The sequence below is a fragment of the Talpa europaea genome (assembly GCF_964194135.1).
Source record: "Talpa europaea genome assembly, chromosome: 4".
NCBI lineage: Eukaryota > Metazoa > Chordata > Mammalia > Eulipotyphla > Talpidae > Talpa > Talpa europaea.
Window position 1 is genome coordinate 100,882,020 of NC_140070.1, and position 24,193 is coordinate 100,906,212.

The 24,193-nt window shown below is 37.8% G+C and overlaps 1 protein-coding gene across 2 annotated transcripts in view; it reads right to left on the reverse strand.

The window, feature by feature from the left end:
• Nucleotides 1-6,701: 6,701 nt before the first annotated feature.
• The window catches only part of TMEM39A (transmembrane protein 39A), a gene marked incomplete at both ends in the record, with an annotated part of 30,125 nt that continues 12,633 nt past the window's right edge, over nt 6,702-24,193 (reverse strand). The window contains 6 exons of one of the 2 annotated variants that reach the window (XM_084232247.1): nt 6,702-6,935; nt 11,157-11,277; nt 13,165-13,352; nt 14,154-14,292; nt 19,327-19,481; nt 23,336-23,419. In XM_084232247.1, coding sequence (XP_084088373.1) covers nt 6,702-6,935; nt 11,157-11,277; nt 13,165-13,352; nt 14,154-14,292; nt 19,327-19,481; nt 23,336-23,419 — 921 coding nt within the window. Of the gene's footprint in view, nt 6,936-11,156; nt 11,278-13,164; nt 13,353-14,153; nt 14,503-19,326; nt 19,482-23,335; nt 23,420-24,193 lie in introns of both variants that reach the window. The other variant, XM_084232246.1, reaches the window with a different exon arrangement.

A 24,193-nucleotide genomic window follows, 5' to 3' on the forward strand; every position in this document is an offset into this window, starting at 1 on the left:
AAAAAAAATGAGAAAGTGGCAACTAAAATAGTCCTGAGGATTTACATGGCTTTAATTGGTTTGGTTGTGAAGCCCTGTGGGATCCTCTGCAAATGAGCAAGGTAATAGCAGCATTCCACACTCCTTGAGATAGGCTTTTAGAGACTTCCGTCATCAAAAAATGAGTTAACTCCTGTTGATGATGAAGTCATAGGTCCAAGATAAGCTGTTAGTTTCATATCTAGTGTTTAGCACATGATAATCACATTTGTCATTTCTCTATGCAGGCCTTGTATTCCTGCTTGCAGAGTTCCTGGAGAACTTAAAATTCAGTCGCCTAAGATAAGAAAGGGAATAGCTCACAGTAATTTCAGTTCTCACCATGATTGGTTAGGGCCATACTCTACCACGGCTTGTCCTATCTGATGGCAACATGAATCTTGGGATTAAGATTGCCAGAAGTATGTTTTTAGGAACTTCCAGTAGAAAGGCCAACTCAAAATATGGAATGATAAAGAATGTGTCTTCCTTTATCAAAATCTTTCTAAAGGCCAGAAGAGCAGGTAAGCACCTTTCTAAATATGGAAAAGTGGAGAAGATGGCAGATGATTGTGAGGTCAGTGTTTGTCCACAGTGTCAAATTAGGGGGCCACCAGAGATTGACCGGCATACAGTAGATAATCTCATAGCCTTAAGGTTCAAAAGCAAAGCAGGGATCACTTCTCTATGAGGATGAAAGAGAATGCAGTTATATTATAAGAAACCCATGAAGTACATAACTGTGTTTTACAAGATGAATCATAATGCTTTGCAATAACTTAATGCCGTAGTACTTCCTGGCTTATAATTCTGCAAGGTAAAGCACTTTTTCAAACGATTTTATTAGAAAGTCACATGATTTCAGCTGTTAAGCTCAACAAATGTTTCCAAAGGTATAATCAAAATGTTTTCCTATTGATTAAAAAAGTATAAATATTAAACCTATCCATAGACTTTTAAGTGTAATTGAAACAGATTGTTATGCTTTAAAAATGTATTCTAATAAATGATATAAAATATAATGCTTATGATGGCAATGTGAAATAGAGGAGGAAGTGGGATTATCAAAATTAATAATAGTTTAGTCTCATTGTTCTAGTTTGCTCCATTTCATGTCATTTTATTACTTCAAGGGTTGGTCTCAGCAAAATTGCTGATGATTTGCTTCAGTAAATTTTTGTTATTTTATTTCTTAATAATTGTCAGATATATGCAACTTCACCTTATTATTTTTATAATCACACATCACCATGATATCCAGTATAAATCAGTGGCTAATATTTGGAAAAATGAGAAGAAGAAAACTATTGCTACTCAAAACGCCTCAGCTTAAGAAGTTACAGGGTTGTGGTCCCACCTGCACAAATGTGAACTCAATTTTTCTATCAGTTGAATCAATCAAGAAGGACAATTCTTTCATTTGAGAGATTATGCTAATGGTACTCTGGGAGCTAAAAAAGCAAAGTTTGTTATCCTGCTACACGTTATTGCAAAACAGGGGGAGGGGGCACTCGAAGGATCAAAATGACAGGCCCACTAGTAGGATTTTCAATGAAAAATATCATTGCCAAGGGGACAGAAATATTACTTTGGCAACAATATTGTATTTAGGACCTTATTCCACAGAGGCCTGCGCCTGTCCTCCTTCACTCCTGCCCCACATGGCTTTCTCCCTGTGTATCCGACTCCCACATTCCTGTTGTTCTCGCCTAAATCTCCCCTCCCCACCCCAACACATAGTTCCCCTCACCCCTGATTCTTCCTACAGTTCCCCTGGAATTCTTCTCTCCTTATAAACTCCCCTACAACCCAATCTCTTCACTAGATGCTGCCTCCACTTCTTGGACTTCAGTAACATTTGACGCTCCCCAGGACACTTTTTTCCCATGCACAAAAGGGTGTACAGTTTTCCCACTTTACACATATTACAAAAAGCCAATACCTCCTACTTCTGCATCACTACTGATTCCCGTGTCATACAAAAATCCTGTCACCAAAATGTATGACACCCCAGCCATTTTAACGTTTATCAATCTTTGTGGCCATATCTCATGTCCACCATCATTCCAGATGACTTTATGTTCCCAAGGTAAACCCACTAAACACCCTTGCTACAATTGTTCACGCTTTTTGCCTCTACTTAGTACCGGGAATTTGCTTCCAGGGTTATACATCAGGCTGTTTCACATTCCAGAACTCTGACCCTAGACTCCCATATTTCATTCTCAGTATATCATATCTGAGCTCCTTTATTCCTTCTGTTTGCTCAAGATTACTAATACCTGGTCCACCTACTCTTCCTGACAGAAAATACACCCACCACACTTCATTCCTTTCCAGACCTCAGGGTGCCTCATCTCAACTACACTCACCAGGCTCACAAACTCCCTTGACCACTAGCCTTCAATCATACCTGCTTGGCAAACCTCCAAACTAGGACCAGGACTGTTACTACCACCCATCTTCTCTGCCCTTTTACTTTGTCCATTGAGTCAGAGCAGAGAAAACCACAAAACCCTGGGATGAGAGCCTTTAGAAATTCATGACCTACCACCACAGTGAACTCATTCCCTGAATTCACAAAGACTATTATTCATCCCCCCACAATAATAACTTATTTCTTCAGTTTATATTGTTTCTCTAGCCTCCCACTGCCACTTCCCTTTATGCATATATGGTACGTAACTCCTGTGTAGCTCAGAGGAAGAGTTCTCCTTTCCCTAAGAGATCCCAAGACTCCTGTGTTCTCAATCTCCTTGCATCCATTATTCTCTAACTCCTCTACATTCAGCCTTGTTCTCTTCAGGCTTCTATCCTGCAGCATATAAACATGCTAAAAAAATCCCTGCTTTCTTAAACACCTTCTCCAACCATGCCTCCCCTTTACTATCTTTGGCCTCTAGTTTCTTCAAGAGTCTTCAATTTTCACTGCTTACTTCTTCATTCATTATGTTAGACCAACTGCAATTAGACCGCCATCACCATTACTCCATTGAAATTTTCTTGCTACAGTTACCCAATGATCTAACAACTAGATCCAACAGTCACTTCTCTTGATTTCCCTCTTTGATACAATTGGTCTTTTTTCCCCCTTGAAACATGAATTAATCTCCTCTGTTGGACTTTGTTAGTCTTGTTCATTTGAACACTTCCTCTTCCTCTACCCTTGTGTTCTGTTACTGATCCGAATTCTATCCTTTTCACTCCACATACTTTCCCTACATTACTTTATGCCATGACTTTTTCTACCACAAGCAGTCGCCTCCCGCTCCAATTCTGTAAGCATACTTTCATAATGATTGGCTGACTGGTCTCCAAGATGTCTCATTGACATTGTTCAAACCTAGCCTACATATTGGTGCCAAAGTTGTCTTCAGAGTCTCAAACTTTAGCATACATCAGATTTAACTGGAGAATGTGTTGAAACAAACTTCTGGACTCCATCCAGAGTTTCTTAGTAGGTTTGGGGTAGGGCTTGATAATCCCCATTCTAACAAGTTCCCAGTTAGGTGATGCTGCCAGTCCAGAAATCATACTTTGAGAATCCTTGATTTGAGAACCCTGTGAAATATTAAGTCTGAAGTTATTTGTTTAATATTTTTTCATTAGCTGTCTTCTGCCTTAAAAAGTTCCCAGATTTCTTGAAGAGCTTATGAAACTGCCTATTAGTGCCTCACCCTCGAGATTCTGACTTTCCTCATGCAGTGTTCAAGCATGCCACTTTTAGAATGTTTTAAAAAATCCAAATTTCTTAATGCACAATTCAACTCCCTCTGTAATCTAGTCCTTGCCCAATTCTCTAGCATTATGGTACTAGCTATTTAAAAAACCTAGTGCATGCCTTGAGTTTATGCCTTCCCCTTCCTGCCGCATTAAGTCTGCTTCCTCACCTCTGGGGTAAACTCCTGGTCCTTCAAAATGCATCTGGTATGTTACTGCTTCAGTGAAGTCTTCCCTGACACCACAGGTTCCAAGCTTTCTTTCTCTGCATCCTTTAAGTATTTGCTTTACTAAACACAGTTTTTACAACTACTAATTAGTCTGCCTCCTACTAATGAACTCTGAACATCACTATCACTGGTACCCAGCAGTGTCTGTCACATAATTGCTAAGTGAATAGAAATTGGGGTGGCACTGGTGATTGATAGGGAAGGAAGAGAAAGTAGAATAGGGAATTAACAGGGAGTCAAAGCAAATAGGATACTGAGAAATATTTTCCTTATGCTTATGCTTCTGAACTTCTACCTACGCCTGACACATTTACTCACCATAAACTGCCCATACAACTAGTTAGACATCTTTCCTTTTCCATTAATCCAACTTCAGCCAACTGATGTTTTGCTATACCATTTTTCCCATATGCAACTTAATTCCCCAACATAAAAACGATTACAGGAAAGCAATCTTTAATGGGTATGTATGTCCTATCACTAAGAAGGATGGTGTCCTTTCTTTCACATGATCCACAAGTAACAAGAAATACACAGGTAACCAGCAACTTGCTGACTGTGTCACCTGAAACAGTTGCAATGGCTAGGAGCATAATAAGCTCAAGGGTTTTAGCCTCCTGATACCGTCCTACCTGGAAGGAGATGGGGGCACTTTGCAATTCCAAAAGCCAAAATTAATTTTTAGTTCCTATATTCAAGCATTTGTTTAGCCTATCTGGCACTGGCCCTCCTTTAAGAGATGACCAAGACAGCTCAAACTGGAAAGGAGAAATCATGACAGCTTACTAGTCATCCATTGTCTGAAATACATTATCTAGTCTACATTTCAATGACAGGATTGAGTTGGGATCATTTTGCTGAGATCTTAAAGCCCAGACCACCCTTTCATCATGAAGTAATTTCATCAAAAATGTTTGCTAGCCAAAAGAAGTCTATTTTCAACAGCCCAAAGAATAATGACATGGCAGATTTCCCAGCCTCCCCCACTCAGGCCACATTACAAAAAACAACCAATAAATGGGTTATCTTGTGTCTTCTCATGCACCAGAATTGTTATCACTCCAGGGCACTGCTTCTGCTGTTACTGGAATGTGGAAATCCCCCTCAACCATCCCCTCCCCCAAAACTATATATATGGCTCAGTCTCGTTTCATCTGATCTGTGTTCAATAATTAACTAGTCAAAGATACTTTCTAGTAATGTCACTCTAGCACCTTCTACTTCCTTGCCATATTTTCTCTTTACACTTATTACTACTACCAAGAGACATTATACATTTATATAAGGAATATTCTGCAGCTCCCACATTGTAATCTCTGTGAGGGTCTTTGTATTTTTCATTCATTGCTATATTCTAATGCCAAATATAGTGCTTGGTGTTCAATATATATTTGTTGAATGCCTGAAGACAGACTAGCCAATTAATTTTTTTAAAAACTCTTAACATCAAAATATTTTAGGAACCAATAGTTAAACATAGCAATCACAAAATAAAATAAAAATAGCAATCACTTTGGGGAGCTGTATACACGCCTAATTCCTCATATGCTGTCTTCACTGAAAACCTGTTGGGAACTCCTCTGCAAGAACAGTTTTCTGAGCCAGTTTATGAACTATATGATCGGCCTTTATATTTTATGTCATACTGTGTCTCCCTGCAAATTTCAGAGTGTAAAAAATGCAAACCAACCACAAAAACATGAGAATATATTCAGGCTCTCAAGACAGGGCCTCAGAAGTTTAAAAGATTAGTAACAATATTAGCTGGCTAAGTACCCCTCTTTTAAGAACATGGACTTAAAATGCTCACAAACATGAAGGTTCTGGAATATGATGTTCAAACTATTTGAGGACAAAGAGGTAACTTCTTGTATTTTACTTCCACTCATAGCTCCAAACAGGCCATTGTAGGTGGGTTGCTAGTAGACTGCATGTGACTTTAACTGAGGACTCACCCATTCTCAGTTACTCAGTATCTTCAACCTGCTAATACTCTAGCCCACATGGCATCTGCACGCATCTTCTCCCACAGATCTAACCACACACCACTTCATGCATGTCAACATTTCAAACTTTATCTTAAAAATTACCATTTCAAAAAGCTAACCAGTAAATCTTGGGAGGAAAAAGAATGAAAGAGCAGGAAAAATAATAGAAACAGTCGAATTTTAGGATAGTGGCTTATTTAAAGGTTACAGAGCAGAATAAAATGCTGAGTTCCTGTCTTGAAACGCTTCCTTTACAGCAAGCAATAAAGAGAATCCCACCCAAAGGACCACTCACTCACCCCCTCCCTGCCCACCAGTAGTCCAACACAGAAGTCAAAAGAATGGGGGTTGGGAGGAAACGCCACTGATTGCCTTTTCTGTAGCAATAGGCCAGGTGAAAACTAAAGATGAGAAGGATTGGAAGAAAAGCAGTCACCCCAAAGGTGCTGTGTTGAGTGATAAACGAGATATGTTCATAAATGAATGAGTTATTCCAGAATCATACAAACAAATCAATGTCTTTACTGGAGAGGCACACCCCTTGTATGCTAACACAGGAACGATCACATCACCTTGTTTATGGATACATTTAATGTCCCTTACCCCTTCCCACCGTTCAAAACATAATAGTATACAAAATATAAAATATCTTAAATATTTATAAAAATTACAAGAAAAAAATAGAACGTATGAAAATATTTTTATCTGTGTTCTCCCTCATTGTTGAGAGGCAGCGTAGCCCAGCTTAGTTTGCCTTGAGTTCGTAACTGTTGAGTGGGTAGGAGTAAGCCCTGCCTAATACTATTCTGTCACGGAGGAGTTTAAATAAAACATAATAGTTGCAGAAGAGGATGAGAGCCATGGAAAGTGTGTGGTTCCACTTCTCCGACCGCAGCAAGGAATAGAGCTGGTAGAAGACGACACTGCCCTCAATAAGGATAAGCAGATTTAACAGCCTTAATGGACGATGAAATAGGAACTGCAAAGAAGTTAAAAATCAAAATGTTATTTCGCAGAAAAATAAATTATCACATTTTTCCCTAAAATAACTTCACATTTAAAGGTCCCTATATGTAATAACATAACTGCCTAAGATCTGAGTACAGAATATCAATCAGGCTATTTCTTGCTCTAGATACTCAAACCTTTTCCTTCAGGCTCAAGAAACAATAAAATAAATTTTATTTCAATGTCCTTGAAACATGGAAAGGGATTATGCCCAAAAGAGCCTCACTTTAAAAGATTTTTCTTAGGTTATATCTTAGGAATGTATTTCATTTGAGATAACCAAAAGTATATTTATCTAAGACGGGGACCAGATAAAGGATTTTAGACTTTATAAGCAAGAGAAAAAGGTGGCCTTTCAGCCTGAACTGCCATCTTCTAGTAAATCTCCAAAATGATTTGCACAAAGGAAGGAACAGAGGCCCCTGTGATATATTCTCTAGGCCTTTTAGAAAGAACAGAGCAGTCCCTTTGGCAACATACATGGGATCCTACCAGAAAGGTGATACTATACACATCAAAGGGATGGGCACGGTTCAAAAAGGAATGTCCCACACACGTTACCATGACAAAACTGGGAGAGACCACAGTGTCACCCAGCAGGCAGCTGGCACTGTTGTAAACAAAGGGCCAGACTCTTGCCAAGAGAATGAGTGTTCGTATTGAGCATATTAAGCACTTTAAGAGCAGAGACAGCTTCCCCAAACATGTGAAAGTAAATCGAGAAAAAAAAAAAAAAAAAAAAAAGGAAGCCAAAGAGAAAGGTACTTCGTTGGTTCAATTCAGGTGTCAACTTGCTTCACCCAGAGAAACACTGCTGAGAACCAACGGAAAGAAGCCTGGGCTGCTGGAACCCGTTCTCTGTGAATTCATGGCATGACAGGTGTTGAAAAAAAATAAAAGACCTTTGGACTATAAAAACAGAAAAAGAAAAAAATGAAGATGTTATGTAGGTACATAACTATTTAGAATGTAACCATTTATAAATACAAACGTCATTATTAGTTAATGGGCTGGTTTTCAGACATAAACACCTATACTAGAAAAGGTGGGATTGGGGAAGGTGAAGTTGAAATATAAATGCAGTAATTTCTTGTTTTTTCCTTAAACGGTCTACTGCACCATGGTCAATGACTTAAGTCCTCTGTATCCTGTATTTCTGCTGGGTTTTTTCTTTGAATATTGAGAAGTAGGTATACAAAGACAGGACAACGAGGAAGGAAGGAAAATTAGTCAACTAGAGTTTGGCTAAAACCTGGCTTACTAACAAAAATATATTATGTCTAGGGAGCTAGCGGTAAGAGATTACAAGGAAACATTATTGAACAATTTGACAAAACCAGCCTATCCTTAAATTTATTTATTTATTTGTAAAGATTTATTTATTTATGCATACAAGAACTGGGGTACAAGCCAGAGGTACAGGGCGGTGAGAGGATTCACCAGAGACAGAGTGGGGAACAGAACAGGCAGACTGACTGAAATACACTGCTGAGGGGAGCAGCGGGCAAATCAGGAGAGGTCTGCTGCACCATGTGGGTATCTCCCTAGCCGGGGGTCGAACTTGTGCTACAGTGGCTGCGGACAGCTTCATAGTTGCGTCTTAACCCCTGTGCCAGCAGGGAGGCCCCAAATTTATTTATTTTTAAACTGGGATGTAGGCCAGAGGTGCCGGGTTGGGGGTGGGAATGAGAGGATTCACTAGAGACAGAGTGAGGAGCAGAACAGGCAGATCTACTGAAATACACTACTGAGGGGAGTAGCAGGTGAGACAGGAGAGGTCTGCTGCACCATGTGGGTTAGTTCCCTGGCTGGGGATTGAACTCATGCTGCAATGGCTGGCGAAAGCTTGAAAATGACTTTAACCCCTGCGCCACCAGGGAGGCCCCCATTCTTAAATTTAGATGGAGACAGATTTGGAACATTGGTGGTATATCGGGTCTGAAAGAACTAACTTAATAGGCCTCAGTGCTCAACCTAAGAATAAAGCCAAATCATCATGACAGCTCTGAAAGGTAGCCAGGTTGTCAGGGGATCTTCAGGAAAGAGAAAATATTTAACCTGGGTCTTATTACATGATACCCAGTTATGTTATGTACAAAGATGGTTCTGAATTAATATTCCACAAAGATTCAGAGTCTTTTTTTTTTTTTTAATTGTGAATATTGTTTAGCTTTTTTTTTTTTAAAGATTGAGTTATTTATTTATACGAGCACTGGGTACAGTCAGAAAAGCGGAAGGGTGAGAGAATTCTCCAGAGCCAGAGCGGGGAGCAGAGCAGGCAGAAGGACCGAGGTACACTGCTGAGGGGAGCAGCGGGCGGCAGGAGAGGTCTGCGCGCCATGTGGGACCCTCCTCTGGTGGCCGGGAGCAGCCGGGGATCGAACCGGCACTGCAGATGCAATGGGCAGCTTCGCAACCCAGCGCTCAACCGCTGCGCCACCGGGGAGGCCCCAAAGATTCAGATTCTATTGCAATTATAATAATTACAAGTAAATGCTCTAGTAAACTGAATGAGTAGAAAGTGAGAATAGATTTTAAATTCTAACAGTTACAGGTAATTTAAGGCACTTTTTTTTTTTTGGTAAGATTTATTCATTTATTTATACAAGCACTGGCTACAGTCAGAAGCGCAGGAGGGTGAGAGAATTTACCAGAGCCAGAGCGGGGAGCAGAGCAGGCAGAAGGACCAAGGTACACTGCTGAGGGGAGCAGCGGGCGGCAGGAGAGGTCTGCGCGCCATGTGGGACCCTCCTCCAGTGGCTGGGAGCAGCCAGGGATACCGGCGCTGCAGAAGCTGCAGGCAGCTTCGCAACCCAGCGCTCAACCGCTGTGCCACCGGGGAGGCCCTTAAGGCACATTTTAAATGAATGTTCTCAATCTTCAGTTTGCCTAACAATCACTTCCAAATATGCAGATGATACAAATTCCTGTGATCTTCCAACTATTTTCACAAGTCTGGGGTAGGGAACTATTTTTAAAGAGTGAGACATGTGATTTATATGTAAGTAGCCAAGGATATTCTGAGAAGCACTGATTTACCTGTTTGGTTAGGCAAAATCAGTAATAAGTTAGCTTGCCTAATCCTCTTTCTATGGATTTTACCTGATTCTTGCACTCTTCAATGCTAACAAGGAACGTACTTATTTTTCAAGCATAAAATTCTAATAAAATACCTGGTTATTGTAGGTTTCAAGGATAGCAAGGATCAACAGAAATCATTAATGGCACATGGAATTCAGCTGGCTGAATTAAATATTCTGTATAGAAAACAAACGCTTATGTAGCTGTGACTCTCCCTCTCTAAAGCAATCCCACAGAAGTCTAGGAGAGGACAGTTTCTTCATTCAAGGGACTTTCACTTTCCTCATGCTCCTCCCAAACCCACCTTGCCCCACCTTCCCCTATGCCACAGTATTTCCAAACATTCTGCCCTGATGCAAGTTCTCAGTATCTAATTGAAAGGGCCCTTAATACCTGCAGGAGCAGAAAGCGCATGTATCTTTATTTGGAAGCCGGGATGAATAAAGGGATGGAGAGGGTGGGTGAAAGGCATTAAAGTATCTCTAGTTATTTTTTTTTAGAATATGATGTCCATTCAAAAGCAAAGCACTACACACTTGTTTTTTTTTTCCTTTTTAACTTTTTAAAGCCCCTTTTTCTTAGCCTAGAAGGCTAAAGTTAAGCCATAGATCATGATATTTGTCTTTCACAAGGGAAATCATGGTATTTTAAGGAGGTGATATATATGACAAATACCAAAAACATTAAAAATAAAACAAATACAATAAAAACTATCTCATAATACTACAATAAATATTGTTTAAGGATACAGATATAATAAGGATACCAGTAAACCAAACCACTACAAATCTAAATTATAAAATTTAAAAAGAAGTCTTAAATCTTGAGAATTGCCTTCTTGTTTCAAGTTAATACCAGACTCAACAATTTCAATGTTAACTACAGAAGCCAGCAAAGTATAGCATGAAGTTGGGGTTATGGTGTGTGACCTTCAAACTATCTTTCAGAAGATGTTTCTAAAGGTCTGCGGCCATTATCACAGAAACAGTAATAATCACCATGTATTAATTTCCTAGTATGTTCTACACACTGTACAAGATGCTGACACACAGAGTAGCCTTCTAACACCAACCTGTAAATTTATTTTTAAAAATAAATAAACATGACTTACATAAAAACGGGCGTGGGATACATCCGAAGGCACTGCCACGTTGTAAGGCCCCATGGCTCTATATAAGCATCTGCTGTGTCGCACCAGCACCCCTTGAGGCCATATTGTATTTTCTGACCAACTAAGGGAGAAAGAAATGCAATGTCGGCATATTTACAGTTACAGATAAGATAGCATCTAGGAATGCCAGCTTATTTCTAAAGAACAGATTAAGTATTCAAGGCTTCATCTGCCTGAATTCTGAAAATATAGTAATTCCATGGTAAAACTAGAAGGAGTTAGAAGGGATTTGTTGTTATTATTTCATTACTACATAGTAGAGAGAGGCAGCAAAGCTATACAGTTAACTCAGCGTACAAGGACACTGAGCAGAAATAAATGTGTAAGCAAGGAATCTATGGAATCACAAAATTGAGAATAAGCAGGTGAATTTTCATCTCAGTCCCAAGTGAGCAGTCTACTGGTAGAAATGCTAGAGGGAACAAACAATAGAAAGTAGATGGCAGTAGTGCAGTGGAAAAATTAACATGTCACACTAGCGCGATATTCACTACAGAATTATATCCATAAAAACTAAAAAATATTGGTTTGTTTGTTTATTTACACTTCAAATACCTCATACATGCAAAAAGTTATACAGAAGACATAGAGACACACAAGGTACTGACACACAGACTTTTTTACCGCTTTCTTGGTTTATTTTTATAGAGGTTTCTCTAGGAAAAAGAAGTTACAGGAGAAGTTTCATTCTTTCCAGCACCAACGTAATGGAGTTGGGGTGGGGATGGGGATCTTCAGGTTAAGCTTTGTAAAAAAGTCTAAGTTAATTCATCTCTTCCTGATTTTGGAAAGGTTAGTTTCCTAGGGTAAGAACTGGGACAGCATTTTAGATATGTTAAAAAAAAAATTCTAGCACCCTGAAGCTTTCCCAGTTCAGAAAATGTTCCATCAGCCTTGCTCACACTTACCAGCATTAAAGTGATGATACACCTCATGGCCATGTGCCATCAGGAGCCTGAAGATGTACAGTACTAGTACTGTGGATTGTATTTTCAATTTTTATTGAAATTTGTCCTTGCCCACAGTCGGGTTTCTTTTCAGCCTGGCCCAATCTCTTTCAGTTCCTGGGCTTGAAGGCCTGTGCTAATCTGTATCAGACATCAAGGCAGATAATTGAAGGGAGGACTCAGAGGGGGAGAGGGGAAGGGAAGGTCACCTCGGTCTGTCCCACTTAATTAGGAAAGAATTTCTAGGTGATGAAATTTGTGAAATGTTCAAATTATAAGAGGGAAGAAGATGAAGATGGTCCAGGTCTGAGAAGAAGGTATGATAAAAGGCTCAAGAATGAGAGAACATAAGGTTTCTAAAGCTAGCCATTTTGGATCATAGGAATCATGCAGAAAAATAATTGGTAAGGGGACACAATGAAAGGAATACTTAGAGCTCAATTAGGGACAGTTTTCATTTAAATATGGGGAAAGCAGGGAAACATTAACTATGAGTTTAGGAAGAAGCGGAGAAATAGAAGGTGCAGGCAAAGAAAATTACTAGAACAAATCTGTATTTATTAGAAAGAAAAGAAGAGAAGCAAATTTCAGCTGCCTAAGTGTGAGATGATTAGCTAGCAACTGTTTAGCTATGGCAATGAAGATGAGGAGATGAAACTTAAAGTCTTCTAAAAAGAATTAAAAATATATCATGACTCTCTGATTTGGGCAAAGGGTTAAGACTGAAAGAAAACTCTGAGATTATTGCTTGGGAAACAAATTATATACTCTAGAGTGACTGGGTAGCTGAAAGGTAGGAGTCATTTAAGAAGGGACTGGGAATGGTGGTGGAAATGAGTTAATGTCCCCTGTGTTCAGTTTAGAGTGATTACAAGCATCCATGTGGACAAAAACTAAAAATTAAATGTCAAAGCCAAGAACAAGAATGACATACAAAGCAAATAAACATGATCAGCAGCATGTAGAAAGATGTTACATGGTTTACCCTCCAGCCTACTCACATGTGCTGTGGAGCATTGCTGTAGGACCCATGTTCCAGCTTCTGCCACTTGCCCAGGTGAGCAGCTGATTTATGTAGCAAATCACAGTATTTGGATGGCAGGAGTTGTGTGGTAAGCATGACAAAAGCATTGATCCACACCATAATGAGATGCTCGCACGACCAGCGCATGTCATAGTACTGGGTACTCTGCAAGAGACCAGAAGAGACAGGAATGATCCATGCACTGGTGAGCAAGAAGGCAGGGAAGGGTGCGTGTACATACGCCCTGCAGACATATGTTACACTGAGTCACACATGCATTGGTTGTCCTGCTGTCCGTGGAGAAAGTTCAAGAGCAGAGTTTTCCAAAATCCTTCAACCTGACTTTCTGGCTGTATGAGTTAGGGTTGGGAGGGAGAGGCAATTATATTTCAAGTGCTTCCTTTCTAGAAGAAATGAGTGTTCTCTGTGAATGACCACTCCGGCTGCAGATGTGCTGCTCAATGGGTGAAGGAAGGACACTAAAATGTCCCAAAAGATTTTGGGCCCAAGTGACATCCAGGACCTTTTTCCTTTTCTACTGAAGTAAATTGAAGTTTAGAATAAGGTTAGATTAAATTCAAGGAAACTCTTGATAACCATGTTAAAATCAACTACAGTAGGCTGAACTGCATGGAAACTTCAATCCTCTTAAACTATCACATAGTGATTCTACTGTAAGTTCAAGTTTTACTCTCCCCGGAAACTCAAAAAATAAATAAAGAAAGAAAACAGGAAAAAACTAAAAAAAAGAAAAGAAAAAAAGAGGGGACCACCACGGGTGCATCACATATATGGAAATACCTATCCGCCAACCAGGAGCGGTATTAGTGCACTCCAGATGCAGCCGAACTCCACCATCCAGGCTGCCAAAGGGGAGACAGAGAAAAGGGGGATTAAATAAGAAATACCCAGTTTACGTAATTCACACAAATCCAGGAAGCTCTTAAAAGCAAGATAACTACTTACCTTCACAAAACACAGGGGAAGAAACGCAACATAGTAGGCACTGAAGAGGGAGTTGAAGAGGACTTCTTTGATTCTGTGGTTGAAATCTGCTTTCAGGCATTCTACTTCATTACGAATGAGGTCTGGAGATAGGGGGCAGCTGTGGGTGGGTATAGGCGTGGTATTATTAAACTGTTCTTTCAGAGACTCCAGCAATAAGGAGAGGAAGTCTTTGGATTTGGCCAAACCACCCACAGTTGAGGTGCTTTCCTCTACTGCTTGGTGCTGAACCACATAGTTATAGTCTGTGAGGAGAAGATGAGCTCTACTATCTTGATGGAAACAGCAGAGAGGAACATATACACCAAATCTGTAGGGAAAAGGTGAATATGAAAATCAGACCACAGATACCACCTAAGATCAGAGCTTATAACTATATTAGTAAAATAGCCATGATTCATTAGAGTGAACATAATGGGGACTTTTGCTGATGCTAAATTCATTATTTGGGTAGCTCCTTAATGTGTACCCACAAATGTTATATATGTTCATTACATAATAGCAAACTACAAAAATCGCAACAACAAAATATAAATCACATAGAAATAATTGTTTCTATAATTTTTATGATTGGGGATACAGACTTCATACTTTTTTTAAAAAAGATTTATTTATTTACGCATACAAGAACCAGGGTAAGGGTACAGGCCAGATGTGAGGGAGTGTAAGAAGATTCACCAGAGACAGAGCAGGGAACAGAACAGGCAGACTGACTGAAATACACTGCTGAGAGGAGCAGCAGGCGAGACAGGAGAGGTCTGCCGCACCATGTGGGTATCTCCCCTGCTGGCCAGGATCGAACCTGCACTGTAGAGGCTGTGGACAGCTTCATAGTGCTGCGCTCAACCACCTGCGCCACCAGGGAGGTCTCATACTTTCTTTTATATATTCAGCCTCATACAATATAAACTTGTATCCTGCCTGCTGCTTAAACTTTGCACTTAAGTATATAAGTACTAAGCATTTCTTGTGTCATTAAATATTTTTCAATAATAATTTTTACTGATACTATAGTATACAGATATAACATAATTTACTAATTTCCTTCTTGCTGGAAACTTAGGCTGTTTACTTTCTACTACCATACGTCATAACACGTAAGCACTTTCTAACATAGACTGATGTGTACACCTCGTAATTTCTGAATGGCTTGCCCTTTATTTCAAATCTCTCCTTCTTAGGGAGAAGACCCCTGCCACCCACCTCCACATGCCCGTAAACATGCACACAAGCATGTCTAGGATCCCTTGCCTGGCTATATTTCCCCATATATCTTACTACTTCAGATATTTTACATGTTTATTTGAGATTTTATCCCCTTGCTCTTTCTTTCCCTCATTACAATGTATGTTCCATGAAGCAGAGATTTTAGTCTAATTCACTATAGCCTTGGTGCCTAGAACAGTGGCTGAAACATGCAAAGAACACAATACATATTTGATGATTTTTTTTTTAATTTTAGAAGTACAATAAATAAATTTCTACTAGTGGAATTACCCTATTAAAGGACTGAATTATTTTTGAAACTTTTAATAACTTCCTATATGTACTCCAATCTTTGGTTCCTTAAAATTTTTTAAATACTTCTCCAAGTATAAATTAAGTAACTTCCATATTATGACCTAGGTATTGTAATAAAAATAGTCATTTCACCAACATAAGTTCAGATATGAAAAACAGGAAGTAAAAAGATACATCCGGTTACATATTTTATTTAAAAAATTACTAAATGTCACTTGTTCATAGTTTTTCTAGAGATCAGAACCAAGAACAACTTTTGGTTACCAAACAATGCTTTGGTTTCTCCTGAGAAGTTTATATTCCAAAGACTGATTAGACTCACAACTTCAATAAACAGAAAATTAATATCTTTCAAAATGAAAAAAAGGAGAGAGAAAAGGAAGAGGGTAAAAATATAAGCTTGCCTAGGAGTTTGAGTATTATGAAGGCTAGAGAGGCTGAAAGTGAAGACTGCTGAAACACAAACTATACATGAGAAGCGTGGTCAAGAGGTTAGGCTATGTGGCAGACTGCAATGGTGGCCCCATTTCTTCTTCTAGTCTTACCCATTGCCATGTAACTGCACAGACCTTATTCTGTGGGTGAGGTGACTTGCCCCACCCCCATGCCAGGCTCAACAATGTGACTTGTTTTGACCAGTGGAATGTCAGCAGACATGCTGCAATCATGAAGCACAGTGAGGCTTGCCACTCTGTCAATTTCACGAGACCCTGTGTAGCAAGCCTGCCAGAGTATAAGACATGTATAACTCAGCTGAGTTGTCCTAGTTACCTAAACTGATAGCTAGTCAATCCCAGATATGCAACTGAACCCAGGTAAGATTAGGAGAGCATCCTGACTTTCAGATGACCCCAATACATGCACAATAAATACATACTGTGGTATGCTATCACGGTCTTGTGGTTGTTACATTATTGTGGCAATAGATTAAGTGATACAGGCTAGAATGGGAGAAAGTGAAAAGGTAGTATCAAAGGTTTAGACAATGGAGGGCTTTGTAAGGCAAAAAAATTATACATTAAGGAATTTTAAAATGGGTTAGTAACATGATTAAACTTCCATTTTGATAAATCATTCTAGACAAAATGAAAAAATGGAACAGAGAGTGGCAAGAACAGACTACCAGAAGACCAGATCGAGATTTAGAGTGTAACAGAGATTATGGAGATCTGTGGGCAGATTCAAGTTAAATTTAAGAGGTATAACTATTAATCTTTGGACTAATTTATCCTATATTGAGAAGCTATTTGAGAATCAATGGGGAAAAAAAGGGGCAAAAAGCATCTCTTTTTTAGTCTATAAATAAACAATAAAATAAAAGAGGTACAGTTATGTGTCACTTGACAACAGGATTATCTTCTGAGAAATATGCCTTTAGATGCTTTTTCACTATGTGAATGTCAGAGTTTACTACACAAAATGAGATGGTATAGCCCAAACATAGCTAGGCTGTACATAGGGACCACCTTTATATACAATCAAGACATTGTTAGACAGTACATGACTATACTACTGCCATAGTCTAATATTTTAAATATCTCATCCTTAAAATTTTTAAATTGAAACTAGATAAAAGGTATATTACATGTGCAAATTTTAAAAAGGAAAGGTAAATATATTTAAACCTAAAATTTGTTTAAACTTACCTGCTTACATTACTGTTTACATGGGCACTTAGATTGAAATGAAAAAGTTTGTTAGCCATTTTGATTATGATATCCTATTAAACCTGGTCAAAATATTCCTGGATATATATCCAGAATTAGTCTTTCAAATCAAGTATGGCTAACCTCCTAACTTGTTTAACCAGCTATTTTTGGTAAACAGAGTAACAAGATCATTTGTTTCCAACCAAACAGTTGAAATGGTCTAGAAATATAGAAAAAATTGATGTAAAATAGACACCTTATAAGAAATATGAATCACAAAAAGTGATTTCTATGTTATACCACAGAAAATTTACTTTGAAGGAAAAAGAATAATATTAATGAGTTGAACTGATGAGTGTTTTAAATAGTAGCTTAAACAATGTCATTTGACCTGCTACAATATCATCAACAGAAGTCTCTCTATGCATCCTTGCCATAATCTCTGATTATGTCTTGATTTTATACTATGTGATTATCTATTCTTAGACTTCAGCAACATAACAGCATAAAATAATGATTCTCAAATTTGAGCAGTATCAGAATCATCTGGAAGGTTTGTTAAAAGACAAATGGCTGGTTCCATCTTTCCAGAATTTTTGTTTTTAATAGGTTATGGACAGACTGAGAATGTCTAACAACTTTTCAAGTAATGCTGGTGTTGTGCTGGGTATCACTCATAGAATAAAACTATTCATAGAATAATGGCTAAGATGAGGACTCTGGAGTCAAAAGGACCTTAGTCATTTTTACTAATTGACCACAAGAAAGTTTTTAGTCTCTCAGCTGTCTTTCTTTCTCTTTGCAAAGACTACTGATTGCATTTAGCACATAATAAGAATTTAATAATTGGTAGTTATTAAAATCCAATGAAGGTCAAAGGTATACAAATATATACAATTAGATAACTATATACAAGTTAAGCTATGAAAAGCAGTTTCATAACCAATATGCACAATAAGATGCTACTACAGACCCATAAGAATGGTTAAAAAAAATTTTTTTTAAAGATTTATTTTATTTATACAAGAGCTGGGGTACAGGCCAGAGTCGCAGGAGGGTAAGCGGATTCACCAGAGACAAAGCGGGGAGCAGAACAGGCAGACAGACCGAAAGCACTGCTGAGGGGAGCAGTGGGCGAGACAGGAGATGCCTCACCATGTGGGATTCTCCCTGGCCAGCCGGGAATCGAACAGGTGCTACAGAGGCTGCGGACAGCTTCACAGCGCTGCACTCAACCCGCTGTGCCACCAGGACGGCCCCATGGTTAAAATTTTAAATTTGAGCTTTAATTTTACAAAAAGGGTAAGAATGGTTGAGCCAGTTGATTTAACTAATATTAACCACAATTTGTCCCAATATAGGCAATACAGGGGCCTTCAATTGGTGAAGAGTTAATGAAAATATTCTCCATTGGTAGGGTAGCCAGCCATACCTCTCAAGTTTCCTAGGATAGTCTTGGTTTAAATAATTGTTACAATTATATTTCTATTTAGAAAATAAATTCTATGATTATCCCCCACATTGATTTCCTAATTTTCTGAAAGTTTGGTTTATATTTGAAGAATTTCATTTTTCACTCTTTTATATCATTTGCATGATTTGTATAATTTATTTTTTTAACATTATCATTTTTATTTTATTTTATTTTTAAAGATTTACTTATTTATACAAGAACTGGGGTACAGGCCAGAGGCACAGGAGGGTGAGAGAATTCACCAGAGAGAGTGGAGAGCAGAACAGGCAGACAGACTGAAATACACTGCTGAGAGGAGCAGTGGGAGAGGCAGGAGAGGTCTGCCATACCACGTGGGTTTTGCCCAGGCTGGCCGGGAATCAAACCCATGCTGCAGAGGCTGCGGCCAGCTTCACAGCGCAGCACTCAATCCACGGCGCCACCGGGGAGGCCCTCGTATAATTTCTTAAAAGACTTACTAAAAAGAAAAAAGTAAAATTGAAGTACTCACGGGTAGCCAAGGAAAAGGAGATTGAGGACTGAATGGCTTCGAAAGAGGTTGACGAGGGTCCAACAAAGCACCCATCCACACAAAGTAAGTAGCACTAAGCGAGCTGATATGAGAATCATGTAGTGAATCATAGATGCTGCACCTGCTTTAGTGGCCTGAAAGGTGGAAGCACCAAAAGAAACATTTTATAAATGATCCTATTCAAATAAGGACTTAGTAATTTTTAGAAGAAGATAAACTGTGAATTAAAAAAAAAAAAGGAAGGTAGAAGGGGAGGGTATGGAAAGAAAAACTGTCTCATCCCACTTTTTCATTGTTGAAGGTTCAGATTTTTCTGAGCAGCTAGTTTTTCCTCCTTGCATACCTAAAGTGCCCTATACAGATACCTCCTTTAAGTTTTTATAATGCTATCTAGCTTGTTTACATTGGGGCTTCTCAAAATCTGATCCATGAACCAAATTAATCAGAATCACTTGAGCTGCTTATGAATACGTAAATTCCCATCAATTTTCCAAAAGAGAACAGGGAATCTGTATTTTAACAACCCACCAGGTAATTCTTTATGAGATAGTGAGTCACTAATTTAGTTGTTCTATTGCCAATTATACTGTAAAGGCCTCAATAGCAGCTAAAGTGCTTCTGTTTTTCTTTGAATACTCACCCCAAACTGTTTGCTAAATTAATGTTTAAAGAATTACTGAAATTTCAAAAGTAATTAGATTATCTTTAACAGATCCCTATATAAATAGAATTTTTTTTTACTTTAGCAAACATGGAAATGATGTATAACCACTTCCAATTCTTTGTATCACAGCTGTTCAAATATTCTTTTAATACCACATCTTTAAAATTGACGAAATATGGTAAGAAAACACACTTGTCTAAACATGAAGCTTTGCAATGTCATTTTCTTTCAAAATAAACTAGTAAGGGCACAATGAGCACAACGTTAAGGGAAACAGTAGATTCCCATAACCCGGAAGGGGGGGAAAATTATTTGGAGTTAAAAGCACATGGGAGGGGATGAAGAGATTTTCAGGTCCCTCCTATATATGTTCATTTCTTAGTTTACCCAACATACTACATAGCATATATAATGTACATGCAATATATAATAGTTATATAGTTATTTACAAATACAAAGAAGCAACTGAATTAATACCATAATGAATTACTTAAGCCTCAAATTGTGAAGAAGATACAAGTTGTCCTCAGTCACTGCAGGGCAAATAATGTACCTCACACATTTAATGCAATTACTCCAAGGCCTCCATTCTCATATGTTTAGGGTCAGGAAAAAAAAAAAAAAACCAAAAAACTACTTCTGCCCAATGTCACCAGGGCAGTGGAGCTTGGATGTATGCATCATTTTTGTCTCTTTCTAGAGCACAAGCTGTTAATCATTGTGCTATGTGTGACAGATACTGTACCAGGTCCTGGGGACATATTGGTAACCAAGACAAACAAAACCTCTGTCTTTGTAAAGCTGGCAAACAAAGACAGACAAGTATTAAAATTCATACAAGTAATTACTTTTATAATTGCAGTAAAAAGTAGGCTCCTATAGAGAGCAAAAAACTGGAGACTCTAACCTAGGGAAGGCTTTTAGATGAAGTGATATTTCAGTTGAGAACTCAAGGACAAGCAAGAATCAGCTAGGTAAGGAGTAGAAAAATATTCCAAACACAAATATCCTGACAATATATAGATAATATCCCAAATATGTAAATATGCATAATACTATATAATCAAAAGTGTGTGTGTGTATATATATATATATATATATATATATATACATAAAATCTCTACATGCATATAGAGATTGGAAAGAAATATACCAAAACATGCTTCTTTCAATAATGAGGTTTTGAATAATTTACATTTTTTCCTGCTTTATATATTAGTGTTTTCCAATAAAATGCACTACTTAGAAAAACAACTCAATTTTTAAAAAAGTGAGCTGCCTCAAGTTGGTGAAAGAATAGTTGAATTTTTTTTTAATTTGCTGAGTAAGTACACTTGTAGAGTTGACCTGGAGGTGAATAAACAATGTCTATCTGGTTGGAGAGGTATTCCTCCCAGAATAGTATATAGCTTTCTAAATTAATTACCTCTAGCCTCTCCTTAAAAATGACTGCTCTTTCTCAGGGTAGGGATCCTTTCTGTGTTATAAGCAAAAAAAAAAAAAAAAAAAAAAAGGCAAATATATTTTAATGGAAGGAAAGATAATTTATGAAGGGTCTTATCACCTAATTTAGTTTTTTTAGGAATAGAATCACTATAAACCTCTTGCTTTTAATATAAAAATAGGTAACATATTGACATTCTTCAAGCTACAAAGCATAAAACAGAGTTCGCAATGAAGTTTCCCTTCTTCTGGCCCTGTTTCCCCAACTACCAACCAGATTGTCCATTGTAAGTCTGTATGTCCTTCTAGAGATAATTTATTCATATATAAATCATAGGTATTTTGTTCTGTCAACCTACCTTATTTTCACACTATTCTGTATCTGGCTTTTTCACTTAGAATCTAGTTTGTCAATACAGAAAGACATTTTCATCTTTTTAATGGTTGCATGCTATTCCACTGTGTAGACATACCATGATTATCTGAACATTCCCTTTCTGACAGACGTTACTCTTTGCATACATTAACTCTGACTAGAAATCATTTGTATTAGCTTAAATATTCTGTTCCCAGTAAGAATTTCAGGTTTCTTTAGGAAACAGCTAATAGATTCTCCAACTATAGCCCATAAGGGGTACTAAACCATTAAAAAGAGAAACAAGACAGCACTTCAAGTTAAAGTCCTTATAGTTCCAAGTAGAAACCGCAGTTATGAAGCACTTACACAGTAACTGAACATATTAACTTGACATACACAAGTACCATTTCTAAGTAACTGAAAGGACAAAACAAAATCATTCCCCGTTTTAACAGATGTAAAATTGAAATCCCACTGAGTTCCTCTAAAGAAAGAACATAGTTTTTCAATACAGCCTATAGCAAGCATCTATTATCATGACCTAAATAAAAAGTCAAGGAGAAAAGGTTATAGCTTTCTCCACTGTGACAAATAAATGATCCTCCTACCAAGGTTGTCCGTTAACTTCAAAGGCTTTCAGATTATGAATTAATATCTGCATTTACTCAGTGTGTAGAAATAAGATTCTTAAAATTTAGAGCTTATAAACTCATACTGTCCATGTATGTTTCAGAAGAAAATAACTGTCAGCTATCTGAAATTATAGTAACTTTCATTTTAAATTTTACCTGATTTATAAATTCCAAGATAAAAATTACTTGCCATTTTAGCGAAGTTAACATTTCTTGTTTTTACAATCACTTATAGGGCACATGGTAACAAAATCTTAAGAAAATGTTTACCTTCCTCATTAGAGTTTACAGATTTATAAAAAAAATGATACCAGTGGTGAATTCTGTCAATATTTAATTTGAAAAAGATGATTTTTAATGTCCAAATTATTTTTTCCACTGCCCACTATAATGTAAGTATCTAATCTCCAAGATTAGTCTTATGCAAATTTAAATGATATTATTTTAAAATTCTAGAAGTCTATTGCTAAGAACTCCACAGATGGTATATAATTTCAATTTTTCAGATGGGTACTGAAACAATGTTTGAGATGCAACTGTTTATTTACATATAACTCTTCATATCATATCAATAGTTAGATATTGCTACATATCTATAATCACCCTATATTTACTGTAACTGTTACTATTTTAAAGATTGTAGTGAAGAAGTCAGAAGCTGAAAACAAGCTCCTACCAGACAAATGAGATTTTTAATAGTTCTCTAGAAATATTTCACATGTGGGTTTTAAATATACTGTAGAAAAACCTTTGAAAATAATAGCACAATACATTGGGAGTGAAGAGATTTATAACCATATGCAATTATATTTAAACATTTCACATTTTCAACCTGAACCCATTTTAGTAACTAACTCTACAAGTGATAGAATATAGGGAATGAGCTGTTACCTCTGAGATGAGGGCCCATACAAGCCTCCTCGCAAGCATCACTGTGATGAATGCTGCCAGGTGGTAATCAATGAGATGAAAATTCTACAATAGAAACAAATAACTGCATCAGAAAGAAATATGAGTATCCAACTGGAACTAGTACAAGGAAAGGATTGCCCCTTCAAAAATCTTGTGTCACCTTATACTTACAGACCACAGGAATTTGAGAGATCTTAAAGAGGTTACCTACCTTCTATTTCTTTTATGACAAATCGCTTAGCTTCTCAAACACTATTTAAACTATCTGGAATGTATTCCTTTCCTTTTTTTTTTTTTAATTTATTTATTTATACAAGAACTGGGGTACAGGTCAGAGGCGCGGGAGGATGGGAGAATTCACCAGAGACAGAGTGGGGAGCAGAACAGGCAGACGGACCGAAATACACTGCTTAGGGGAGCAGAAGGCGAGGCAGGAGAGGTCTGCCACGCCATGTGGGTTTCTCCCTGGCTGGCCGGGGATCAAACTCATGCTGCAGAGGCTGCGGGACAGCTTCACAGCGCTGTGCTCAACCCGCTGCGCCATTGGGGAGGCCCTCCTTTCCTTTTTTGAAAGCTTACTAAATTAAAAGGAAAAGATTACAGCTTTGACGTAACAAAACACAGAATTGTGTAAGAATGATTTACCTAAAATGTCATTTATTATGCACCACAAATTTAATGGATCAGTTGGAATTTTCAATCTTTAGGAGTTAGAGTTGTTGGCCTCTCTATGCAAGTTTATGTTAATATAATTAGATATCTACTAACCTAAAATTCCTACTAGCTGATACATCAATTACACTGTCTTCTTCCTTAACTTAATTTAGAAGCATGCCT